The following is a 26,229-nucleotide window of genomic DNA, read 5'->3' as shown; positions in this document are numbered from 1 at the left end:
CGCTCAAAGCGTTCTCCTGGGTGTAGTCCTGGATTATTGCTGCAAGTTCTGGTATGTTGCCTGTAGGCAACATTTGTAAATAAAGGGTTAATAAGTGATCAGTGACTGCATATGAAAAAAAAAATATTGACGTCCTCCTGCAAGCAACAACCACCTCAATTTCCCCGTGCTTTTCTTGCTGATGGTTACCAAAAGCAGAATTAGCAATTGAAACCTGTTGTAAGACTCCTGATAAGAGGCCGTATTTCTGGTCAATCACTTTCGGGAGTGCTTTCACTTTTTCATGGCGTCTTGCGCTGCACCTCACAAGAGCAACAGCCGTTCTGCCAGCTGACTTAACCTATCGGTGTCTGCAGAAAGCGATAGCACCAAAAGTGATTGACAAAGAATACTGATCAAGTTTCAGGTGACTGCCTGCTGTGCTGACAGGCGTGATTTCTTAACGCAGACATCTACAACCGCATCCTTCGCTACAAGAACTACATGGTGGCACTGGTGAACAAGGATGTGCTGCCACTTCACTTCACGTTGCCCCTGCTCGGCTCCGTGGTGTATCTCACCCAGGGGCTCAAGTACAACCTCGAGCTCATCCTCTTCTGGTTCCCGGGTGCGCCCTTTGAGAACACCTGGCACTTGCGGGAGCAGTACAAGCGGCCTGCTAACCGGGACCTCCTGGCACAGCAGCTGTCCAGGCAAGTTACGGCACGGGTGGCCCTTCATTGACCAGGTCTTGTATTTTTAGCAACTGGTATTTCTGGCAGCCTCATCTACTGCAGATGAATCCATGTTCGCTGTTGTCGTGACCACAGATGGCGACCACGCAGTCCCGAAGGCACATGACCAACACGGTGTCATGCACAGTGCTAAACGTAAGAATGAGGCACAAAGCATTCTTGCGATTCCTGTATGGTTCCCGCCGACGACCATGGCAATGCGAACTCCAATGCTTTGTTTTGATTGGACGCTAGCACAACCCGTGCTGCTTTGCTCTCTTGTGGCACTCCGTGCTTGGTTTTTCTCTCTCTTTCTATCTCTCTCCTATCTCTCTTTCTCCATCTCTTATTTCTCTCTCGCTCTTTCTCCATCTCTTATTTCTCTCTCTCTTTCTCCATCTCTTATGCATTAAAGCCGAAACCGAATGAGAGCGATTTTGTGCGCGACGAGCGACTTCGAGTGACGAAACAGACCGTCACATAAACAGATCACTCAGTCTTTTCGCTCAATCACTCGGTTCTAGAAATCTAGAATTCGTCACTCGTCGCCCGGAAGTGCTATGAGCGACTAGCCAATAGCGCGAAGCCAGAACTGGATATACATGAGGCAAGCACTACCACGGAACAAGCAAACGACTAGATTTTGATACGTGCCAGGATAACAGTGCAAGACCTTTAGAAATATTTATGCTGCTCTTTACACTAAAACACACGAACTTAAATTAATAGAGCAAGCGTCACGCCAGTTTCGGCGAGTATTTGCTGCCCTTATACCGGCAACACCGGGGAGACGTCGCTCAAAGTCGTCGCTCGTCTCGTCGCTCGCATGACTTGTAGGCGACGAGTGACCGCGACAGCCATCCCCATCGCGTCGCTTGTCGCAGTCGCGTGCAACATCGTGTGCATGCGGTTTATACAGTGGAATCTCGATGATACGATCATGGCTAATACGAATTTCCGGATGATACGAATATTTCTGCGGTCCCGGCCGAGTCCCATTACTGTGCAACGTGCTAGAAAACGGTTGTTACAAATAGATTTTCGACTCGTGTCGGTTGATACGAATAAACGCCGCCCCACCGACGGCCGCGAAAGAGAACAGCGCGCAGTCACGCGCTTTCTCCCTTTTTCTTTTGGCGCGGACGTGGCGCCAGACAGCACGGAGGCCGCGACTGGGCGCGAAGAGTTTGAAGCGGTGGCACTTTTGTTGCTTTTGTGCTTTTCCTCCTTTTCCGCGTGCCATCGGACGGAGTGGCGGCCGTGCTTCGGGCCACGTTCTTTGTTTGCGCCATTTTGCCTAGTCGCAGCGAGCTATGTCTACCGAGATACGATCTCGGCTGATTCGCGCAGCCGTACGCCGAGGCTCGGGAACCTCTGTTGGCGCGTCTTCCTACGTTATCGGTGCCGATGGCACAGAGCTATTGTCGGTTTCGCTGCTGGAGTCACACGGTGCAAGATAGCGCGGCACGTAATCCACGGTGCAAGGTTGCGCTCGTTCAGTCGGGTGCTCCTACGCTTCTCCCGCTAATCGCCGTATTTTTCTTGCCGTAGGAGGCTTGCGCTTCCGTATTCTGAAGGCGTGCTTCGTCCAAAGTTTATTCACCAACGAGCGACGATCCATCACTAACTTGGGAGCTCTCAGTAATCCGAATTCTGTGTGTCACGTGAAGACGCCGGCGTGGTTTACGAAGCAGACAACTGCGGTTGCCATCTTTACGAAGCAGACAACTGCAGCAACCAATGGAGAGACGCCTTTCAGCACGGCAGTCAATCGGAGGCCCGCTTTCATCGGAGGGCCCGTGTGACTACCTATCGCAGACCCGCGCTTGTTTTTTGTTTGTGCGTTTGTTACAAGATGGCGACGACGGACGAATTGAGAAGCGAAATGGCGAAACTTTGAGCTTTCGAATGATACCAAGATGGCGGCACTCAGTGGCGGGAAATTACGAGATATGTCTCTGCAAACTGCGGTGATTTTGCGTGATTTAAAGCTGTTTTCTCGCTCTGCGCACTTACGAATTAAACTTTTTTGGACACTTTTAGTGCGTTTTCAGCCAAACCATTTTTATACAGTGTAGAGTAGGCATTGCAGATACCCAAACGCGTGGTTTTCAAAAATCGATTTTTCTAGCTATTTTTGCGATCTGATCCCCGCGTCCCCCTTTAATTTAGCTAGTTTTAATTTGTGGGGTCTCACATGTGCTCTTGGGACAAAGGAACGACACATAGTAGTGCAAACAATCAAAAGGGCATTTATTGCACCTTTCATACACTAATACATACTAGCCGAATTACAACCAATAGAACGTTCACACGGGCGCACGACAAATCAAGGAAGTCCGACTCACCGCGACCCGATAGCGAGCGAATACGTTCGCCCCATGCTATGACACCATCGCCTAGTCGTTCACGTGTACAGTCACGCGAACGGTGGCGTGCTCGAACGATCCGTGTTCGTCCATACCGGTGTCCCGCTCTAAGCCTCGCGCGACGGCGCACGCGCGAAGCGTTCGTGCGTGTTGGTCGCCGATCCCAACCCAAAAAAAAAGCGCCTCCGACCTTTTTCTCCCAAGTGACCCCGCGTTAGCATCGCGACACTAGCGCCATCTCTCCCAACGCGCCGCAACCACCGTCGGCACTTAGCTACGCGGTGAAGCCGGATTACAGGAGACGCGCGAGAGTCCCGCATCCCCACAAATTGTGTTTTGGTGATACGACTTTCGGCTAATACGAATATTTTTCGTGACCCTGTGAGATTCGTATCATCGAGATTCCACTGTACTTAATTAATCAGTGCACAACAAAATAAGTGAAATAACGAGACTAAGATCATTAAATAATGCATATGCGTGCCAGAACCACAGGACAGGTCCGAACTATAAGATTTCTGAATTAACGAAGGTTGAAAGGTTTTTACTGTACAAGTTTGCTGTGAGAAACACAGTGGGCCATGTTAAGTTCAATGCTTGTCTTCTGGTGACCAGTGTACAGTTGCTGCTGAGGAACTTGGAGGAGCAATGTGTGCACACCAGCATGCCGTGAGGTGAACACTTCACCTGTGTTGAGATTTTGTCGGATTTTGCAGCTTGGAGCCACACTGCGATTTAATTTTGGTGCGCGCAGTGCTTGAGTGAGATGGTCTGGAGATCGAGTGAAGCTGCATTCTGCTGATCTGCGACCAGTAGCTCTCGCCTCACTAGTGCAAATAGGCTAAGGATGAAAGCACGCTGGTGCACACATGCAAGCGCTAATCTAAACTGAGGTTTATTTCTTTTGTGCATGATATTTGCACTGGTCTTGAATGGTACTGACACCGTGCAGTAGACGTACAAGAATAAAACAAAAAAGGACAAACAAAACTTTTCACACACCATAACCCTCGGCAATCTTGTGTTGACACACATGCTCATAAGTGTGCTTGCTGTCACCATTTGCCTTTCATTAAAAAAAAATATCTGCCTCCAATCCACCCTGTGAATGTGGATGTACAGTGAAGCTGGTGCGGACGTTTGACGACATTACACAAGCATCACCACCATAAGCAATGCACGTCACTAGCGCACGCACGTCTGCGGAAGTGCAGCATACATCCTCATTCTTCTAGACCGTCCGCCAAGTGCAAGTGCCTCATTGAAATAAATTAATGTTTAAAAGTAAATTGCAGAAAAAAAATGCGTGAAGTACGACTTACACGCAGCCTACAAACATGATAGCTTCGCTGTAAAACTCGTGGGTCATATTTGCTCAATTATAATGTACAGCCAGTTTTTATAGGTTCAAAGAAAGAAAATATGCACCCAAATTTAATTAGCTTCCAATTTTACGACAGGACAGAAGGGGACCGCACTTCCAAGGTTTACAATATGAATAGTATGAAACCTTCAGAGTTCTCCTTCACAGTATGTTAATTTAGTTGCACTTACCAATCTTTTGAATTAGCTTTCATAATAAGGAAAGTGGCGTTTCATTGATGCCAACCCGTGCAATAACTTTTTACCATCTTGCAATGACAGTGATACTGACGTTAAGGTGGGCTGTTGCCAATGACACAAATGCAGATTTTTTCATAGCTAAATGTAGTGCACGCAAAATTTTCAGACCCTTCTTTGTTTAAAAATCAAAAAAGAGGTGCGCTAGAATTTGGTAAATTATAAATATGGTTTATTAAGCATGGCAACCCCAAGTAGCCCAGAGCAACGAGTTGCTTTCTCAGCCTTGTGTGCTGGTGTTGGCTGTTGCAGGCGCATCCTGTGGGTGGGTCTGGTGAACCTGGTGCTGCTTCCGCTGGTGCTGGCCTGGCAGGTGATGTACTTCTTCTATAGCTACACTGATCTCATCAAGCGGGAGCCAGGTGTGCTCGGTCTGCGCACGTGGTCTCCTTACGGGCGCCTCTTCCTGCGGCACTTCAACGAGCTCGACCACGAACTTAACACCAGGTATATAATATGTTTCGACATGTTGCTTGTTTGATTACTCAATGTGGCTACACGTTGATGAAGTCGAATTTCAAAAAAAGTGCTAGCATTTGTAGTTTGAAGTGCATGACAAAGAAGCCAAGGTGGTCGGATGTGGTTTAAGAGGAAGCTTTAGCTCGGAGCCAACACCGATGCTGCCTTTTCAAGTACACATAAAACAGAAACGCGCGTAAGAGACTCCGAGAATATGCTGGACCATGGAATTTGTTGCATTTGAGGGAGAAAGTTAAATTCTAATGACTGTAGGGAGCAGAGTTTTGACTAGGACGAATTTTTACAAGAATTTTCAAAAACTGGAACCCATCAATATACAGTGGAATTTCGATAAGATTTGGTTGGGTTGGAATGATACGATTTTCGCATGACACTCTTTATTTTCCGGTTCCTGCAAGGATCGTATCAACGAGATTCCACTATAAATGGAAGCATGAAGTTTACAAATCTAACTCTGCTGAAAAAATAGATATCGCATTTTTGTCGACTGCATCCGTTAGAGCATCTAAAGTGGACAAATTTGGTACTTGAATTTACAGTTTGAGTGAACTTAATACATTGTTTACTAGCATTTTGTGGAAATCTTACTCTCATATTAGCGGTATATTTTGTCTGCTTTAGATGGACTATTATGTGCAGTTCACATAACTGTGATATCGTTTTCTTATTGCCGAGTTAGAGGTGCAAACGTGATAGCTCAGTTTTTTTTTTTTTTTTTAATTTTGCGATCTTGTAGAGTTATTTATTAAAAATTGACAGCCTAAATAAAAATTTGGCTTTCACCATTAACTGGATTTTAACTGCTTTCGTTTTTGTAATGCAAGAGACCTCATCATGTTCAGTGTAGTGGTTGCCGAAAGAAATGGTTTCTCCATCCCAAAATGTTAAGACGGGAGTCCTCGAGCAAAAGCTTCCTTTTAATTAATCCAGAGTCTTGAACTTTTCTCTCTGAGCCCCTCTTGTTACTTTTGGACTTTAAATCCCGTGAAACAGTCAATTGCCGGCATAATAATTCATCTCTTTATTAGGCACTTGGCTGTTATTATGTGCACACCAAGTGTGTGGGCAGATGTGTTGGCAGCTTGGGGAAAGCTTTTCAATCACTGATAAGCCAAGCAGTGAGAGGCGTGCATAAAAGCTGGGCCTGTTTCTTTCAGGTTATGCCGTGGCTACCGACCTGCCTGCCAGTACATGAGCATCTTCTCTTCTCACATTGTGATCATCCTTGCAAAGTGAGTGCTACTGGCTATCATTGCCGTGAGCCTGATTGTCTGTTCTCGGCTATTTGTCTTTTTTTTCATGCCATTTCCTTTGTGTTCCGGAATGTCAATCGATGCTTTGTTTATCAGAACAGACAGTGTCGGAATAGACTGTCTTAAACTGACACAGTTTCTTACAGTTCAGTGTAACCAGGAGTCAGTACGTGAAATGTTGCAGACTCTTGACATGGTCAGCAACGAAGGCCTTTACTTCTACATGCACCCTAACCCTTTCCCTTACACGCTGCCTGACCAAACAATTGATGCCGTAGATATCAACTGCACAAGCTTTGTCGCGACTGTGAACAGCGTGTTGTTTCATGACTTGCCCCTTGGTTTTGAGATTCTGTCGAGCGACCAGCCCTTCCAAACGCTTCTGTGGGGCACATGCAGGAGTGTGACATTCTTTGCGGGGGCACCGCTGGCGGTGCTGCTGCTACTGACAGTGATCGACGAGGACGTGCTCTCCGTAGAGCACGTGCTAATGATCGTCACGGTGCTTGGCATCGTCGTGGCCATCTCCCGAAACCTCATCCCCGACGAGAACCTGGTCTGGCGTCCCGAGCGGCTCATGACCAGCATTCTTGCCCAGATTCACTACATGCCCGACCACTGGAAGGGCCTGTGCCACACGACTGTCGTGCGGGATCAGTTCGCCCACTTGTTCCAGTACAAGGCCGTAAGTGCAAACTCTGTGCAATAGTTTAAGTGAAAGGAAACTGATAAGTTGCCGAGTGAGAAGGGCTAGATTTTTTTTAGCTACAACCACAGAAAATCCTACAGGCAATGAAGCCAAGGGAAGTGTGTGGTGGGAATGAAGTTCCTTTAATTGAAATGTATAATTGGGGCATGAAAGTAGACCAAAAGACAGACTTGCCACCAGTGGTAACCAAACCTCCACAATGTGTGCGATGATCTAGTACCAATTGAGCTGTATCAGCAGCTGTCACCTCGCCAGCTTTCTTGGTTGTTTGTGTACGTGTGCTAAACCTGGCTCGAGAGTGTTAGCCAGCACCACTCAAAGACATGGCAGCGAATGTCAAACATCTTTTCGACTGCAGTCATTCTGTAGTTCTGTGAACTTGAGAGGAGGCGACTGGCCAATGAAACCTCGTATGTTACCTTATGACACCAAGGCTGCCAAATTAAGGGGGACAAAGTGGCTTTTTCTTTTTTTCTGGTTGTTTCTGGAATTGCAAGCTGATGGAGGGGCAAGTTTTGGTGCCTTCTGCCAGTGTTATACCTTCCTGAGTTATGAGGCACCACTGTGGTGTCATTTCCACCACAGATGCGCATTCTGGAGGAAGTGGTCAGCCCGGTGGTCACCCCTCTGGTGCTCATCTTCGCCATGCGGCCTCGAGCGCTTGAGCTTGTGGACTTCCTGCGCAACTTCACTGTGGAGGTGGTGGGCGTTGGCGACGTCTGCTCCTTCGCCCTCATGGATGTTCGCAAGCACGGAAGCCCGCAGGTAAGGGGCTTGTAGCACATGTTGCTTGCAATCACTGGTTGAGGGGAGCTGCACTGTTAATTGGAACTGCACCAGCAATGCTAATTGCAAATTTTGGAGCTGAACATTGATTGGATTATGAAATTGAGTGAAATTGAAATTAGAATAAAAATGGCATCAAATCTAGTACAAATTGGAACATTCAGGGCACAACATTAACGAAAATAAACTAATGGTAGTGAATTTATTCCATATTGCATACCTTTTATCTAACTTGCTGGTAATCTTAAAACCTGATGCAAGCCTTTTGTCTTGTGTTAAAGTATGCAAGCTGACTGTGTTTCTCATCCACAACATTTTAATTCCATGGAAGTTTGCCACCTACATAAAAGTCCTTTCTTAATCATGCTCGTGTCAGCGCAAATAACTAGATTATAGCATTAAAATGTTACTGGGAACGTAAGATTGCTGTTGTTACTTCATGTGATTCTTGAATTAATAACTGCCAGATATGAATATCAATTTGAATTATTGGTGGTATTGCAACCTACAATTCAATTGCAACCGCAAATATTTTGCAAGCACCTTATAGTTAAGGGTTAGTGTGTATACTTCTTAAATACAAACTAATTATCGATTTTGTTAATTGCTCCCTTGTGTGTCTCTATTATGGTTGTGCATGCGCATTCGTGCGTGTGCTGGCACCCGTAAGGGGAATGGAATATGGACATTGCCCTTGTGTCGATTGTCCATATGCAAGCCATCATGTGGTGAACTTGTCGCGTGACAATTCCTGGAGGTTGGCTTCAAAAATTATTGCGAACAAGTGTAGTGGGAGAATGGTGTTAGCATCTGATGGGTCATCTGCTATTGTGCCTTGGGCCCTGTCAATCTGTAATGCATTTCATGATGGGACTTCTTCACCTGAGAAGGTGCTCATCAGGTGAGTTGGAAAAACGGTGTCTACAATGTACTAACAGTGCCTGCAAAGAAATTGCAGGCACTGTTAGTAACAAACACGAATTCATGTTAATGGAACTTGCAAAAAAATGAAAGCGAGTGCTTATGTATGCACTTGTGAATATTTAAAAAGTACCCAGTACTTGATATTAAGTGCAGATATTAAGGATGCAATGTTTAGTTTTCATTTGAAATTTCTGGTGTTCAATTGTACCTACTTTGATCATTTACCTTCTGTGTGTCAGTTGAGAATGATTCAGAAATGGGCTGGTCTTTGGCTGCAGCAGTGAAGTAACGCAACACACTTCAAAGTGTTTGCAGCTGTGTGTTTATCCTTAGAGGTGGCGTTTCATAGTGCCTTCATTGTTGAAAGAGCGCTGGTTACAAAACCTTTAAATAACCACACCGAATGACTGAGGTGTCCGAGAGCTCTGGTACATTGTGGCTGTACCCTGTTTTTTCTCTGTGCAGTGGAGGCCCGATGATGGTGGTGAGGACGACGACCACGGTGGGGCGGGAGCAGCCTCCATTGTTGAACCGCAGCCCGAACAGCGGCAGGCGCAGCACGGAAAAACTGAGCTCTCTCTCATGCACTTCACGGTGGGCCTTTATCCTTTTGAGGCACCCCTTTGTATGACTTTGTATAACTTATGTTCATGTCAGAGTATTACCATGCTGTTGCAGTCTGTATTTCTTGCAGTATGTATGCACAAATGTACACGTAACACTGCAGTAGCTTCAAGTTCATATGTGAAAAGCGAGGGGGCAACTTAAATATTTTTTTTAACCTACCTGCTCGTCTTAAAAAAAAAAAACAAGAAAAATGGGACCTGTGTTTGTGAAATGAAGAAAACAGGTTCTAGCCATTCGTTGAGCCACAATGGAGTGTTGTTGCCCGATTTTCGGTGAAGTGCAGATAGTCACACTGAAACTGGTACAAATTGTCATGCAATGCTTGATAAGCAAGCTAAATGCTGTACCCTCAAGTTTTGCTTCTTTCACATAAAGGCAAAATGGGAGATGTACTCAACAATGTAAACGGCACCTTAACGGGTGCATGTAGTCTAGCTTATTAAGGAAGCATGCCAGGAGAGAAGCACTGGTTCTCACTTGCTGCTCTGTAGGTATTTGTATGAATAAATAAATTCTTTTTCCTGCTCAGCTGACCAATCCCCACTGGGTGCCACCCGAGGGATCCACTGCGTTCATCAACAACCTCAAGGAACGTGGTCAGTGCTCCAGCTGCCTCGTGCAGTTCCGTTCTGTCATTGCTTTGACCAATGCTCTCCAACTTAGGCTAACCTTGATGCATTTGCGTTGCCATGAATAGGCCACACGATTGAAGGCACTTGGTGCACTTGTGATCTTATGTCCAAGCCTCCCCCACCTCCCATTCTCTTACGAGAAGCTCCCCAAAATTGTTTGGTGTGCTTTGACTGTGTTGGGCCTTTCTTCACTATAGAAGTCTGTGGTAGGAGGGCCAAATGTCAGGCTTGGGTCCCAAGAGGCCAGATCGAACTTGTCATATTTGAATGAGCATTGTTACTAGATAAGTAAATTAGTGCAGCATATCACGCTTGCCTCTGGAGCAAGTTTTCTCCTTGAATATGTACCGCATTTACTCGACTGTAATGAGTTTTGTCATGATTTTCGTTGCTTGAACTGAACCCTCACATTACATGCAATTAATGGCAAAATTGACTATTTTAAAGCAGATGTTCTAAATCCTGTGGTTTTTAGCATTACGTTGACAACCTGTACTATGCAATCCACATACAAGTCGACCGAAGTCAAAAATTGCTTTTTGTTAAAATAAACGCCATTTTCGCTGCAGTACCCTGCGGCCTTTCGCGCTTCGACTTTGTTCATTCGCAACTTTATGGCCATGCAGCACGTTCGGTGGGACACGTACATCGAGAGAGGAGCAATGTGATGAGGAAACGACAAACTCGCCGGTTTCCAGTTGGGCCCAGGATCCTTTTAATAATGACACGGCACTCGGGAGCTTTTTACACGAAACACAGACTTTAAACAGACACGCTAACACGATACAGACAATTTACAGACACATGTACGTGGGCTATAGTTTGGAAGTTGTCCTTCCATATAAAACACGTGCCTAGCACTCGCCCGTATGCATCGTCGTTACGGTGCCCGTGACGGTGGTTGTGACGGTAGAGCGCTGTTGTGGCTACATCGCTGCTGTCGCGCCGCAACTTGTCGCACCACGCCGCTCCTTGTCGCGACGTGGAAGCAGGAGAAAACAGCAGGTCGGTAGAGCACCAGGCCACTGCTGTACTGGCCAGTAATGCCTGACCTGCAACGCCCCGGTGGCCAGCAGGAATCACTGCACCAGGCCGCTATCACAGCAGGCCGCTGGTACACAGGAGAGCAGAGCCACGAGCGGGATCCACGACCAGGTCCGCACGGTAGCAGGACGCCCGGTCGCCACTCCTCAGGTTCGCTCAGCAGGCTGGTAGCTCAGGTGTCCCGGTCCCAGCAGGAAGCACTGCACCAGGCCGCTATCACAGCAGGCCGCTGGCGCACAGGAAAGCCCAGCCACGAACTGGATCCCCGACCATGTCCGCACGGTAGCAGGGTACCCGGTCACCGGTACCCGAGCCTGGAGCCGCCGTTTTGCGAGCTTGCGTTCGAGGCTGCCGCTCGCTCTCACGCTCTGCGTGCTCTCGTGTAGCTTCTTCGTTCGTGGCACGTGTCGTCATCTTCCATTACCATCATCACCAATCCTCTTCTTGTAGCCACAACACAATCGTCATTCCAAGCAGGTCTTCTCGCCACCGCACGCCACTATCCACATCATCACAAGCAATTTTGATGGCCGAGGAGCTGGGAAACTCCACCGCAGCTCGGCGAGATGGCAATTTGTGGATGGCGAGACCAGCGGGAGGCCCCCTTTAAATGGGAGGCTAGTCGGAAGGGTTCTGTGGACCTCGTAGTGGTTCAGTGCAGTCCACTTATAACGATATCGGGAAAAACGAGAAATCCGATCGTTATAACCGATAATCGCTATATCTGGACTGCCAAAGAAATTACGAAAATACCTTTGCAGTCCCAAAACCGAAACTGCCACTTGCGATAAAAAATATGGACATTGTAGAAAGTAGGCCGTGAAAAATAAAACTTTTATTTATACTGTAAGGCAGCAGCACAGCTGTTGTCTCGTCGCCTTTATTCGGCTGAGCCACGCGCTGAACGAAGACGACGCGCACAGTGACGATGATTATGTACAGGTGAAGAAGATGAAGGATGAATATTTTGCTTACGAGGAGCGTCAGGTGGAGCGGGTGGGGAGAAGGAACGTGTTGAAGGGCAGCTCTGGTATGGGCTCGGAAAGGACACCAGATCCCTCTCGTAAGCATCGTAGCCGTGGCGTTCGTCCTGCTGGCGCTTTCGACAAAACTGCAAGATGTGGCCTCGAATGCCACAATAATAACAGATTGGGCGAGAGGAGCACCAGGGGCCATAAAATGCAGGTACAGGTGAACTCTGCCCCCTTAATCGAGGGAGGTCAACCTGGGCCACGTGTGCCACCGGTGGCAGGTACAGGTGAACGGGGTGTAAAGGCTGGGACGTCGTTCTGAGGAACCGGAAGGGCACGCTGAGCGACGGAAGGTTGCATGGCAGCAACTTGGGCGTACGTGGCTGGCGGATTTGGTGGCGTCGGAGGGTCAGGGCGTACAGCGTAAACCAAGGAAGACAGCTCGTCTTTGATGATGTCTCGTAGCCCAGTGGATGTAGAGTGAGCTGGAGGAACAGCAGATCACGACAGGCCTTGTGCTTGAAGCGCTTCACGGATCAGAGCCCGAATCAACGTGCGCAAATCGGCATCCGAAGAAGGTCGCGTGTCACAGACGTCGGGCTGTAATTGGATGGCTTGCAGTGTATCCAGATGCTGGCAGGTCGCGATGACATCGTCTACGGTGGTGGGGTTTTTAACTGCCAGTGCGTTAAACGCAACATGTCCAATGCCTTTTAAAATGTGTCGAACGCGATCGGCCTCGCTCATTGCCGCGTCGACGCGGCGGCAAAGGGAAAGGACGTCTTCAATGTACGAAGTGTACGTCTCCCCTGGTTGTTGCATGCCCAGCATCGAGCTGCCGCTTTGAAACTTCAGAACAGATGGATGGCGTTCCGAAAATCTTCCGGATTTGGTGCTGGAAAGTCGTCCAATCAGGCAAGGCGCTCTCATGGTTAAAGAACCACGTCTTCGCAACATGGGACAGGTAGAAGGTGACGTGGCAAAGTTTTTGAGTGTCGTCCCAGTGGTTGTACCCACTCACTCGGTCATTGTTCTCCAGCCAGTCCTCGACGTCGTCGCGTGGGAGACCAGAGAATATAGTGGGGTCACGCTGCGGGGCGGTAACGGTTCATGCGGAGGTGGCTGGTTGGGGGGCAGGGGGGGTGATGCCAGAGGCTTCGGGTTGCAGTACTTGGGTCATGGCAGTGGACAGGTGGAGCAAACGGTGACCCGAATGAAGCTCGAGTGGAACTCGACGTCGTAGAGGTCTAGGGGATCGAAAGCAATCTCCACCACTTTGCACAGCTGTTGTCTCGTCACCTTTATTCGGCTGAGCCACACGCTGAACGAAGACGATGCACACAGTGATGATGATTATGTACAGGTGAAGAAGCTGAAGGATGAATATTTTGCTCACAATACCTCTAAATAGCGTCTCAATCGTTAGGCATGCTGAAATAGAAATCTGCACTTGCTTTCGCGGAAGTTTCGGATTCACAACCGCCGTGTGCATCGCGTCCATCTGCTGCGTGAACACTGGCGGCTATAATTTAGCATGCACGATTTCAATGAGCGACTCGATCGACGACGTCGCACTTTGGTTGAACCTCGGGGTTGGTGTCAAAGACGGGCCATTGTCAATCTCGTCATCACTGCTGCTGCTGTCGTCGCCTCCGTCGCACAACGCCGCCGTCTATCGCGACAACTATCGCCGTGTCAGAGTTCTCTTCGCAGAACGAGGCAGCACTATTTGCACGCAGAAGCTCCTCCATCGAAGCACCACCTATTTCATCGTCAGTAGCGACGTGCTCCCAGAGTTCGGACACCACCGTGTTGGTTTCGCCCATGGGGTTTCGTCGTGGCACACGAAGCCTGCCTTTTCCGTTGATCGGCATGGACACTGCTTCTAGCCTTCATGATCGTGGCGCTCCCGGTTTTCATAATCGTCAATATCATCCACTGCGCGAGCTCGTACTTCGAGTCTTGCAAAATTTGCAGCTTCGTCTCGAGAGACGCAGCTTTGCGCTTTGTCGGCGCACCTCCTGCTGCTTCCGCGGTGCATTTCTGCACTCGCTGAGAGAGGGAGATTGTAAAGGGAGCGTAGGGCGTGCAGGCGCCGCTTGCTTATCACTTTCTCCCCCCTCTTGCAAAATCAGTTTCGTCTCAAGCGGCCCACCTGCCGCTGCTTCCGTTGAGAGAGAGAGAGCGCGGCAGGGAGCGCAGGAGCCCCTCGCCAGAGTAGGCATCGCCTTCGCTTATCGCCTTTCTTCCGCCTTCTCCTCGTGCGACCGCCGGTGACGCGGGGGCGAAGCAGCTGGCGCCATCTTGTGCACGCTGTACCAGCTTGCAATGCTCTCCGTGGCTTTCGCAATCGGGGCGCGAGTGGGATGCGCTGTGTGGTAATGGCGGCAGATACGAACTCACGTAGGCAAACTTTTCGCCCCGTGTCTTGTCTCGTTTAAGGGCAACGTAGGAACGCAATTTTCACGATTGTTCTGCATGAAAAACGCCGCCCAGAAGCAAAATTTTCATCGTTATATCCAATATCCGGTGAATAACATATCGTTATATATGGGGTTTTTTTCTCATAGCCGTAATGCATAAGTTGATACTCTTAGCTCGACTTCACTTTCGCGAGACTCGGCTCGTCCCCGCACCGAACCTCTCAAAGCATACAGCTGACAGCGCTCTTGGCACTGATAGTGAGCTTATTATGCCTATCACCTGACATGGTGGCGTAGTGGCTTTGGTGTTGCGCGTTCTGCACCGCGAGCATCTGCCCTCACGGCTGTATCTTGAAAGCCATCTGCAGCGGGGCACAGTCCGCCCTCCCTGTGTTTTTGCGACTAAGATCGCGTTGATGAGAGCACCGGCACGACACTCAATTCGCTCGCTGCTGTGCTGACTCATGCTTATCAATCGTAGTTTAGCAATGTACTGAATGTTGGTGCGGAAAGATTGTGTTTTGCAGGAACGTACTTACTGGTAAAAAAGAAGCATAACTGTATACTGTATTGGGTAATTTTTTGTGTTCTTGATTGCAAACGTTGGTGCTGGGAAATCGAATGAAACATGATTGTATTAATGACTTTCAACTGTAATTTTACTGAAACAGTTGTTGCCAATCTGTTGTGACATGATGTTTAGCATCTTGCTGCACGGAAGTGGATGGATTTTCCAAGCATAGTTGACTTGTGTAACATTGCACTTATTCGTGATTCTTTCTGTCTTTTTGCAGTGTGTACAGAAGCAACACGCCTGCCAGTCCTCCATCGAGAAGACAACGTCTTGTTCAACTCGCTCAACTCACTCTCAGGCATCAACGTTGAAGTGAGTTGCGGTGACAGAGTAGTAATTGCAGTTTAAGAGCGGTCCCACAGATGCTGAACTCGGTAATTTCTTTAATGCGCAAGCATTAGAAGTGGAAAAAAGCCTGTGTGTGTGTGTGTGTGTGTGTGTGTGTGTGTGTGTGTGTGTGTGTGTGTGTGTGTGTGTGTGTGTGTGTGTGTGTGTGTGTGTGTGTGTGTGTGTGTGTGTGTGTGTGTGTGTGTGTGTGTGTGTGTGTGTGTGTGTGTGTGTGTGTGTGTGTGTGTACTGGCACTTTTCAGGACCTCAAAGAGATGCGACGTGATCATGCTAACACCAGGGTCCTTCAATACTTTCTTCTGGTCATGAAACACCCGCCGAAGTTTCATATAGGGACAAAAGCTGCCACCAGAGGCGCCGCTGTGAGTAGAAGGGCACCGATATGCCGCGCTTGGAAGGGCCGTCGCGCGTTCGCGTGGATGTTTGCCATTAAAAACACCTCGCCCACATTTTTATTTCACTGTGTCCGCTAACTGAACATAGCAGTGCTTACTCTTGACCAAATACGATAGAATGCAAGCTGTTTATTACTTCAAGTCATTGATTGTTAGCAATCGTTCACCCAAGGCTGCCCGTCAAGTGTTCCAATTTCGCTTGTGCTCGTACCTATACCTACGTTTCTTGATTCCTGTCTAGGTGATTAAAATTGTGCTTAAATTATACAGTGCAACATGACTAAGCCTAGCTGACCCACAGATTAACGTTGCTTGAGCAAGAAGATATGGTGCGCCCTACTGCGTGCTGGCGGTCCGCAGCGCTTATTCTCCTGTTAATTGCCTGTTTATTCTGGGGCATCGCGAAGCTGCCAATGGGAATTTCGCGCGCAGAACAGGTACGTCTGAATAAAGTCATCTTGACACTAATTGCAGCAGCAGCTGTGAACTGCGCATGCTAGATATAGGCAATACGTGCGGTTTCTATGCGAAAGTTCTTGCATTTACGCATACAAATTTAAACATCAGTTCAAACCTGCGCGAGTGTTTTTTTTTTTCATCCATTCACATTTAATGTCGCAGTGACCATCAGTTCAAGGTTGGCGTTTCACTTAGTCGACTGAAAACACCCCCCGAGTCTTTTTATAAAAATACCAGCCCAGATTGAAACTAGCTCGGAGCTTCCATCGTCATTAGGTCATTAAAGACAACATTTACCGATGAAACTGAATTAGTATATTATTTTTTTGCATGTTTCTATTGTTTGTCTTTATACTCAGTTTTCTTAATCCAATTAGACCCTAATTTTTGTATTATTTTTTCTGCCTAACAGAAAACAAGTTTGCGCAGGTCTTTGTGGATAGCATTTTGACTTGTGCTAACCACGCTACCCCTTGCACGACAGTGTCTACTTAGTAAAAGGGCGGAATGGAGGTATGGTATACGATTATTAGGGAGTAATTACTAGCAAGCGTCAAGAATGCAAAAGTGCCGCAAGCACTAGTACACATATGGTTGCAATAAGATTGCGTTTGATAGACTGCAAAAGGTGGTGGATAGAGGGAATGAGACAAAACACCAGGAAAAATAATTTGTCACTGCTTTCATCTCTCCTGTGGCTGGGCAGGATGAATGAGCACCATCACGAAATAGTCTGATCCTTTCGCGTGTAAAAAATGCAAACGGCACTTAATTAAAAAAAGTACACAACTTCAGCCGTAGTCCGTACAAAATGTGTTGCGCAGCCAACACTGGCCGAGGAAGTACGGTCGTCCAGCAGGATGTCTTCAACAATTTTCATGTGCACATTGGCACAGGCTATATGTATTGTCCACGGTGCACACTTCTAGGTGCTCGTCCACAATTTGCAGAAGGCAAAGCAGCTGGTCTGATGGCACTTCCAAAAACCCCCTAGTCTTTATTTCGGTCAGAGCACTTGGCTTTCGGGAGGTGCTCCTCAGTGTTTGGAGGCAGTCCTTGCAGCTTATTTTAGCAAACGTTCTTGCAATCTAGCCACCAAGGTAGTCCAAAATGCAGTCCTTCGTTGACTCCGGACGATTGATATCTTGCATGCAATCATCCGGCTCCAGTAGTATATCGTCCAAAAGAACTGCCAGGGTATCAATGTGAAACACAAATATCTTGCTGTATCACTCAGTGAATGACATGAGTGTGAAATTTTAAGCACCAGACAGCATAATAGATCTTCACTGCATTTAAAACGAGACATGTATGCCTATTAGCATCAAATGGTTAGACAATCATTATAACATTTCTATACAGTGCGCAGCTACTCTGCAAGTTCTTTTGGTGTGTGTTATAAGGTTTACCTGGTTAGCAATAGGTTCTTTATGCTGAAAGAGATCTTGCATTTTTAAGAGCGGGCGTGGCCCATCTTCATTTTAGTCAGCGCTATCACTTTTTCGCTTGGGTCATTAAGCAAAAAGTAAGCACGTTCATTGCAAATGCCGCGCTTCAAGTAAACCTCTAAAACACAGACACTGTCGCGATTTATACAAAAAAAAACATCAGGAATGGGCGTTTACTGCACTGAATTTGTGGACTTCATATTTGCCTTCATGATGCACTGATCTATAATGAGCATATCGCGGCCCAATAGCTTCTAGAATGGTTTCCTGTATGCCATGTTTTTCATTTGCCTGCGCCTACGCTTTTGCAAGCTTCCGCTGACAAGAATGAAGTTGTTGCTTCACACTGCGAAGTTGGTCCTTCACCCTTTGCAGCTCTGAGGCAAAGCAAACGGCGTGCTCAGTTAGGCACTCTGCATCAGCACCGCCAAGGCGATTTACAGTTCGTACTTCATTTGCAAAGAGTGACCAAGAACGAATATCGTAATGAGAGTGATGCCAGTTTGCCTGCGTAGTGAGCAAGTAGCATACTCCAAAGGTCTGCACCAGACTTACCGTGAATTTCTTCTTCGGCTGCATCAGTGACGTCTGCAGTTGCGACAGCCGCAACTTCGGCTTCAGCGCAGTTTGAAGATACCGCTCGCAGCCTTTTTGCAGGTGGGCGCCATTTCGGTGCATGCGAACGTTCTTTGTGCTTGGACAAGTACACAGATACGCCTTGGAAAATCCTCGGAATGGCGTCTTCTACCAGTTTGGGTCGATCGCGTGGCAGTGACACAACGTTTCCATTCACTGTACACACGTCCGCACGAACAATGTCTCCGGCATCAAAATGTTTTTCGCACACGCGAAAGTACTTCGATTCAAACGAGAACCCGGCAGTCTCTTGTCGCGGGATTGCTCGCTTCCACCTGTCGCGTAGTTCCGGGTTGGTTGGTATAAACAGAATAGGGAGACTTTTTCGTCGACGCCCTTGTATCCGGAGCGGCCGCCTGGCTCACAACAAATGTTAGGAATCACTGCTATGGTGAATTAGGAAGTGTCGATGTCACTACATGGAGAGACACGTTCAGGCGAAACAAAAAACAAACACGCACAACAGCACGCCGCGCCGACACTCCGCTTTCCGGCGGCGGCGGCCGCCTTCCCCGTCGCCCTTCTAGCGACGCCAGCGACGCGGTGCCGCAACTGCGGGCGCTATATGAAGCTCTCCCATAGCGTAACGCGGGAGTTTCATGACCAGGAGAAAAGTATTGAAGGACCCTGCTAACACATTTCCCACACATGTCGCAAGAATTTACCACTAAATCGTCACTGAATTCATTTTCATTTTTTAACCACGATCTACTTGAGTATTGTGCTGGTGTGAAAAGCAACAAACAAGCCGTAAACACCCAAGTTCGATGCTTCAAGTACTTTTGCTTGAGTTGGGTGCGGTAGATTGTTCTCGTGTAATATATACTTCCCCAGAGAGTAGAAAAAAGGGCTGTGAGATTTACTGCTTGTTCTCAGGTGGTAGCAATTGTGCCTGTTTGTACATCAACTAATAAATCAGACAGTCAATTTACTGTCCACAAACAATAAAAGTTTATAGTGCAAAATATGCTGATGCTAATTTTAACCCTAACTTTGTCCCTGCCTCTTGCAAACAGCTTCTACTTGTTTCATGGTGCTTTTGAGTAGGTCTTGGCAGATTATGGTGGCATGCATGCATTCCATTGGAAATGTACACATTCATTATGCTCAACACGCACTCACGATGATCATTGACCCGTGCCAGTGATGTCCTTCAGTGACTGGATCCAACCAAAATATTGCATTGCAATCAGTGTCCCTTCAATGCTGATTTGACTGTGAGGCTTCAGTATAAGCTGTACTTTGCACTGTCTGTTTCCTATTTCCCCAAATAGGTCTAGAGCTATATATGTCCGCATCTGTGCATTCAGTTTAATGATATGCGCTGCATTCATTTCACCATTCCAACACGCGCAGTACTCAGAGCTGGTGTCAAGCGTGTTGCGGAACAACGGAGCACTGGGCAGCAATGTTGGCGGAAGTCTGGTGGCCTCGCGCATGGTGCACAGCGACCTGGGCTCTACAACTGCAGCAGCGCAGGGAGTGGCTGCAGGCGAGCGCATCCGCGGTGGTATCTCTCGCGCCGAAGGACCTTTGGCCACACCGAGCCATGCAAGCCTTCTTAACAGGTGATTGAAGTAGCCGTGTGAACTAAATCCCAGGCTTCACACGTCCAGAGCAACGCGCACAGACATGATTTTATGCACCTGCCTGAGGGGGCAGGATGTAGGTGTGACACGAGTTTTGAGCAGCGTGGGTACCTGTACCGGTCTGTCATAGGTGCACGCACTGGCAGGCGATCGACCCAGTCGGAGAGCATAGCTGGGTCAGTCGCATGTCATGGCGCGTATCCCAGCAGCTGTGGCCCGAGATGGAAAAATTCCAGTAGTAAACTTGAAATTAGTGCAGCAACAATTTATCACTGCAGAAATGTTGTGTCTTGCTTTTAGCAGAACTAATAAATGGGACAGAAGAGAGGCACTCCCCCTATTGCGTGCTCAGTGCACAGCAGACCATCACTCCCGCCCAACAAGCCAGGCTACAGTTCTGATTTTTGCACCCTGTGCCTAGGTAGAGTTGAACACCGGTTATACGTCTCCTGGTTTTCTGATGACCTGGGTGTTGCGACTGATTAGCACAGTGCCGGTGATGTCCCCATAGAAGCACTACATGAAAAACCTCGGCTATCTGACGTGGTATCACGCCTGACCCACGTTATACGACGACCCACACGAAGCGCGGGATTGAACTGCGGACCAAAGGAAAGGGCCGCGGGCCTCTTTCCTCGCAATGTCTCTCCTTCGCATGCGGAGCGCTTGACCATGCTCGACCGGTTCACTCCGGAGCAGCATTCTTCCCTGCCTCGTCTCATTGTTCGTTTCCAAGTTCCCACTTTCACAGCAGCAGATAGCCAATAAGGTTGAGCCGAGAGGCTTAGTTTTTCGCACGTGTTCTTCGTCGTGATCGTCGAGAAGTTTTGGGTTGTGTCGAGCAAAGATGACGCATGATGTCCCAAATGCGAGCAGTTCTGGCGCTTAGCTATAAGCTGAATGTCATCGAGGAAGCAGAAAAGCAACATGGAGCTACGAAAGCTAGCATTGCCCGGGACCGGAAGATACCTGAATCTTCGCTTAATATGATCCTGGTGAACAAAGCTATGATATTGCAGAATGAGGAAGGCGGCAAAAGGTCAACACGAAGTTGGAAAGGGTACTTCTTAAGTGTGGAGAACCTTTGAGCACACAGTGTGCCATGGTTTGCGCTGGCTGGCGAGAATCACTGCAGTGAATTGTGGTGCAAGTTTTGTTTTAATAGAGCATGATTCACACCTGTAATGCAGTATTCTTTTCGCATTTGCTCTTTTGGCGAGTTCAGTTTCAAGCCCTGCAGAGTATTACAGTAAATGCTCATTAATTCGAATTCTGCGGGGATGCTATGAAAATTCGAGTTATCCGAAATTCTAACGAATGAAAGTCCCAGAAGAAATCGCTCTGCTGAGGCGTGTATATAGTCCGACGTAGCATGAGCACACACTACGTCATGTTGGCGAGAGCAACATCTATAGTTCGACGCACTGGTGCAGCCAGCGTAACCGGATGCAGCCAACGCGGTCCGAGGTCGAGATGGCTTTTTGCTCCATCCGCGCATTCTTCACACCAAGTGTGCCGACTCACAGTGCATTGCATGAAGAAAAAACGCGCCCACGCCACTCCGCCGATGGTCGCAGACAGCTGTTCAAAGTGGCACACGCTTTGGGGATCATTCTGCGCATGCTCCGAAGACGGCAACCGACAGCACGCGCTTCAAGTTTACAGGGGACGGGATTTCGGCTGGCTCAGCGCAAGCGGCGTAGAGTGACTGGCCACAAGCGATGCTAGGCACACTTTTATAGTCCATTATTCTCGGCGGGCGTCCCTTGTGGCCAGTCACGCTAAGCTGTTTGCGCTGCGCCAGCCGAACTGCCGTCCCCTCTAAACATAACACACGCGCTGCTTTAAATGGCTGTCTGCGACCGTCGGCAAACCGGCATGGGCGCGTTTTAAGGAGCGTACACACTAGTGGAAAAATGCGCGCGGCGCACCGGGCAAGCAGCCACTCGGAAGCTTTTTCTTGCCACGGGAGGGATCGGTTCTGGACTGATTTTTCGCGGCGGCAAGCGAGCCGCGAACGGTGGAGACCAACGAGAACGGCGCCTTCAGGGGCGTGCGCGCGGGAAAATGATGTTTTGCCACCGCTTGCCGCTCGGACGGGTACCTGAGCAAAGCTCTGCAGCCCGCACGGCGACACCAGCGTGGTCAGCATGCTCCCGCGCACTAGCACTCTTCGCATCCACGATGGTGCGGAGTTCAAATTATCAATGGCGGTGCGGATTTCAGTGTGAATTGCAGGACGCATTGCATATTGCTTCCAATAAATTGTTGGAGGGACCGCAGCGGCTACTTCAAATTATAAATTTTGAATTAACCAGTTGTGCATTAACAAGCTTTTACTGTAGTTTGTAGTTTACATTGATGTTTCTCGTAAATTTGCCTCGAGAAACAGTTTTTATAGGCATAATTTTTGTTCGGATCTAACGACACTTTTTTGCGGTCCTGAGAAAGAAGTATAATCGGGGTTCCACTGTATTTCTGTTTGACTGAACCCATAGCTATAACTCGTCTTTTACAGCATTATGCTACTGAGCAAGTGTTTGCAGGTTTTAGTCCTGGCCACGGTGATCTTGTACTTGGATAAGAGGACCTTGTGCAGCCAAATCTATGAGGACTCTGCCATGGTGTTGGCAACTCTGCACAAGATATTTTCGTGCACTGTATCAAGAGTTGTTGTCGGGTGGCTCATGTGAGATGTCTTTTGCAGCATCTGTGTCAGCAACGACCCCTACAGTTCGTCCGTGGTGGGTGCGGAGGTGTCGCTGGAGTCCACTGCAGCCAACATGAGCTTCAGCACCCTGTTCATGCACGAGGTCAGTGCCTCCCAATGTCTGCTATGCATTTGGCATTATTCTTACTGCCTCCTCCATATCTTATTGCGAATGCTATAGGACAGTGCTGCAGCTCTGCCGTTACAGCTACCACCTCAGCAATCTGCTTGCTTTGCATGTGATATCCGAACTGTGCTGCCCATAAATCTTGTGTAGCTAGCTATTGTGCATAGTGCTCTCTGGTGAACATGGTAATGGTTACATTAAAGCATAGCTTTGCTAAAGCTTTTGATTATCCAGTCGTCTAGTTGTCCGTGAGGGCTTGTTGCCTGTGAGGGCAGTATACAATAGTATATTTTGGGCAGTATACTGCATACCGTAATTTTATGCATATAACCCAGACCAAAACTTCAAAAAATGTAACAGTAAAGTGGGGCTGCGGGTAATATGTGAATTTCCCCTTAAAGTGTGGCTTCATGGCAACGCGTGCCACGCTTCCGTGAAGCCATGCCTCATGGCATGGTCTCCGCCATTCAAAGTTTCGTTATCTCCTAGGGAACCCCACCCCCGCGTGTTGAAGCTCCTTTCTCCCCTCTTTCATTGTCGCCCATTCTCCTCCTCTTTACAGTTCGCCATGTTGCCTTTAGTAAGCGAATAGCGAACATGGCGCCGGCAAGCTCATATGTCGTCCATTCCTGTGGCGCTCCCTCGGTCCGCACGAAGCGCTTCACGATACAGCAGAAAAACAAATCACTGTTCTCTGTTGCCATTGCCCATACGAGAGCTTCTCCGTCCGCTCTGTCATCCACTGTCGTGCGAGTGCTAGCTTCGAAGTGATCCAACCGCGTCGCATATCACGTGACTGATTTGTCCGCGATAACGGTCCGCCGTGTGAATCCAGCTTTGTCAGCATTGACAAAGGGGGGAACTGAGTGGTTGACCGTGAATAGGACATGGTCGAGTCGTGCATCCGCGAGTTGAGACTGTTTTTGCACAGATTTGAGCGTTGTTGAACGCAGTTATTCCCACGGATTATTCCCACGGATTATTCAGGCAACAAATTTCAGTCTTAACGGATCCGGCTATAATGGACACCCGGCTGCAACGGAAAAAATTATGGCAAATTTTGTCTAGATGGTGTAAATGCTTTGTACTTTCAACAGCTTGAAAGGGTGCAGAACAGGGCAGCTAGGTTTGTTCTTAATAATTATAGTAGAAAATTAAGTATGACGGAAAGTAAAATTATCATGGCAAGCATTAAATGACCGACGAAAACAATTTTTTCACGCTGTTTATTATTCTAAAACAGGGATTGAGATAGAAAGATATATTCAGTCGCCTACTTATATGTCGATGAGACGCGACCATGCTCTGAAAGTCCACGAGTGCCCTTTTAGGGATGATGTCTTTCGGTATTCCTTTCTTGTTTGAACTATAAGAGAACAGAATGCTCTTTCGTCTGATATTGTTAATATTGAAAACAATGATGCGTTTTACCGTGCTTTATGTATGTGATCACTTGTTTCTTCCTTTCTAATGTAACCCCCCTGCTGTAATGCCCGAATAGGCGTTGCAGGTATGTAATAAATACATAAATAAATACTTTGCTGTGGCAATGCGTGTGAGCTGCAATGAACTGCACACAACTATTTCCTACAACTTGCGAAATCTGTGAAACCAGCATCCAGAACAGCAGACAGCAAGGAGCCATAGCTACGAAACCAGAGCTACGGACGACGACGAGGGAGGGACAAGGCTTGGCCCTAAGGTGCTTCGCCCCTAAGAAATCGGGAGGTTGACTGTGTTGCCGTCCGTTGTAATGAGCTTTGACTGTATGCTCGTGTAAGCGCTGCACTTTTTGTTCACAGTCATGACACGGTGCGGCCGTCACATGGGGATGGGCCATTGTGGTCAAATTTTTCTACCCCTGTGTAATATATTCCTTGATTTCTTTGTGCAAAGAGAGGGAATGCTGTTGTTTTCCTAACTCGTTAAGTTACTCACGCAGCTGGTGCTCGTATATATTCCTTGCTGCTGTCACTGTCACCGCTGCTCAGATTCGGCTCAGTAGCACACTTATGGATATGACTGCCACGTCAAAGCTTTTCACAGTGATGTATAAAGATGGTTCACACTATGCGTTCATGCAGACAAGCTTGGACGCTCGCTTCAATCTTGAAATTTCTTTATATGAACATTTTTCTTCCCCCAAGTTTTGGGTTGCCAAGTTAGGGGTGTGGCCCTTAGTCGAGTATATATTTAGTAAATGCAAAAAAGCAGACATCTGTTGCACGACACATGGCTGTTGCATAGAATGACTTGTTTATGTGAAGCATGTCATTCACAAATGAGCAACCATTTCAGTAGGGCTGATTACTATGTAGCTAATTCTGAAGAAATCTTGGACAAAGGTTCATTGTCACACAGGCACTGTATACAATAAAAGATCCTGCGCTTAATGTAGCTCCACTAACGTGAAACCTGGGGAAGTGCAAAGCAGTGATGCGCAGTGTTTCCTTCATGTTAACTCACCGTTGGTTTGAACTACACAAGCGCAGTATTTAACCAGGATTGGAGCTACATTAAGCGCTGGATTCAAATTCTGCACTTGTGTAGTTCAAATGTAGCGCTAATGCAGCTCCACTAACGGGAAACCTGGAGAAGTGTGAAGCAGTGACGCGCTGCGTTTCCCTTAATTATGTTAATCTTGTCTATTCCTGCACAAGTGAGGAGGAATCTAGCGTTTGTGGGTGGTGCGCTGCGCTGGTACCACACTGGTGTTTCGGAAGCTATCTTCACGAGTTTCTGCTAATTCCCGTATATCCCTGTCTCATACCCACATATCTAATGCGGGTATGCACCACACATGATTTTATTATCGTTGATCGTGATGTAACTGACGAGGATGTGATGTTATTGATGTCATGACCTATCGGTCATTTTAGTCATGCATTTGTACCCTTCCATGCCAATTTTGGTGTATACCAAGTGAATGGGACGCAAGTTTTCGGCAGATCTTGTTTTTTTGCGTGACCACGATGATATATCACATTAGACGCCAACAACCCCGGCCCCAAAAGTGCTTCGCGCTAAAAACAGTACTGCTAATGCAGAAGTGGTCATGTGTTGCACGTGTAGCACCATGTCCATTGTGTCAAAAGAGTAGGGCCTGTCCTTTTGTTAGTTTCTTACTTTTGCAGCAGCACCTTTCCTTGACATTCCTCAGAGACCACGGTGCGGTTTCGGCACATTAACACATATGTGGAGATGTAAAGAATGGCAATTTGGAGGCGCTGCCCTCTTACTGCTTTTTACTCTGCTCGTCTTTTACTCTGCTTGCCATGCTCCCTGCTGGCAGTCGCAGTTCATGAATTTGTATCATCCTCAGTTTTATTCACTTGTGCCGATCTTCGAGTACTTGTGATGTGCTCCTGATGGCTGGGTGGCTCTTTTTTGTC

General features: G+C 47.7%; 1 protein-coding gene across 1 annotated transcript in view; it reads left to right on the top strand.

Moving 5' to 3' along the window:
- The window catches only part of LOC119441463 (autophagy-related protein 9A-like), a 174,978-nt gene that overhangs the window by 140,672 nt on the left and 8,077 nt on the right, over nt 1–26,229 (top strand). The window contains exons 8-17 of the mRNA XM_037706078.2: nt 449–692; nt 4,955–5,149; nt 6,340–6,414; nt 6,835–7,120; nt 7,730–7,909; nt 9,320–9,448; nt 10,011–10,077; nt 15,346–15,437; nt 19,768–19,979; nt 22,708–22,813. Coding sequence (XP_037562006.1) covers nt 449–692; nt 4,955–5,149; nt 6,340–6,414; nt 6,835–7,120; nt 7,730–7,909; nt 9,320–9,448; nt 10,011–10,077; nt 15,346–15,437; nt 19,768–19,979; nt 22,708–22,813 — 1,586 coding nt within the window. The remainder of the gene's footprint in view (nt 1–448; nt 693–4,954; nt 5,150–6,339; nt 6,415–6,834; nt 7,121–7,729; nt 7,910–9,319; nt 9,449–10,010; nt 10,078–15,345; nt 15,438–19,767; nt 19,980–22,707; nt 22,814–26,229) is intronic.

The sequence above is a fragment of the Dermacentor silvarum genome, chromosome 2 (assembly GCF_013339745.2).
Source record: "Dermacentor silvarum isolate Dsil-2018 chromosome 2, BIME_Dsil_1.4, whole genome shotgun sequence".
In the NCBI taxonomy this organism is placed as follows: Eukaryota; Metazoa; Arthropoda; class Arachnida; order Ixodida; family Ixodidae; genus Dermacentor; species Dermacentor silvarum.
This window is presented reverse-complemented; position numbering and strand designations above follow the sequence as displayed.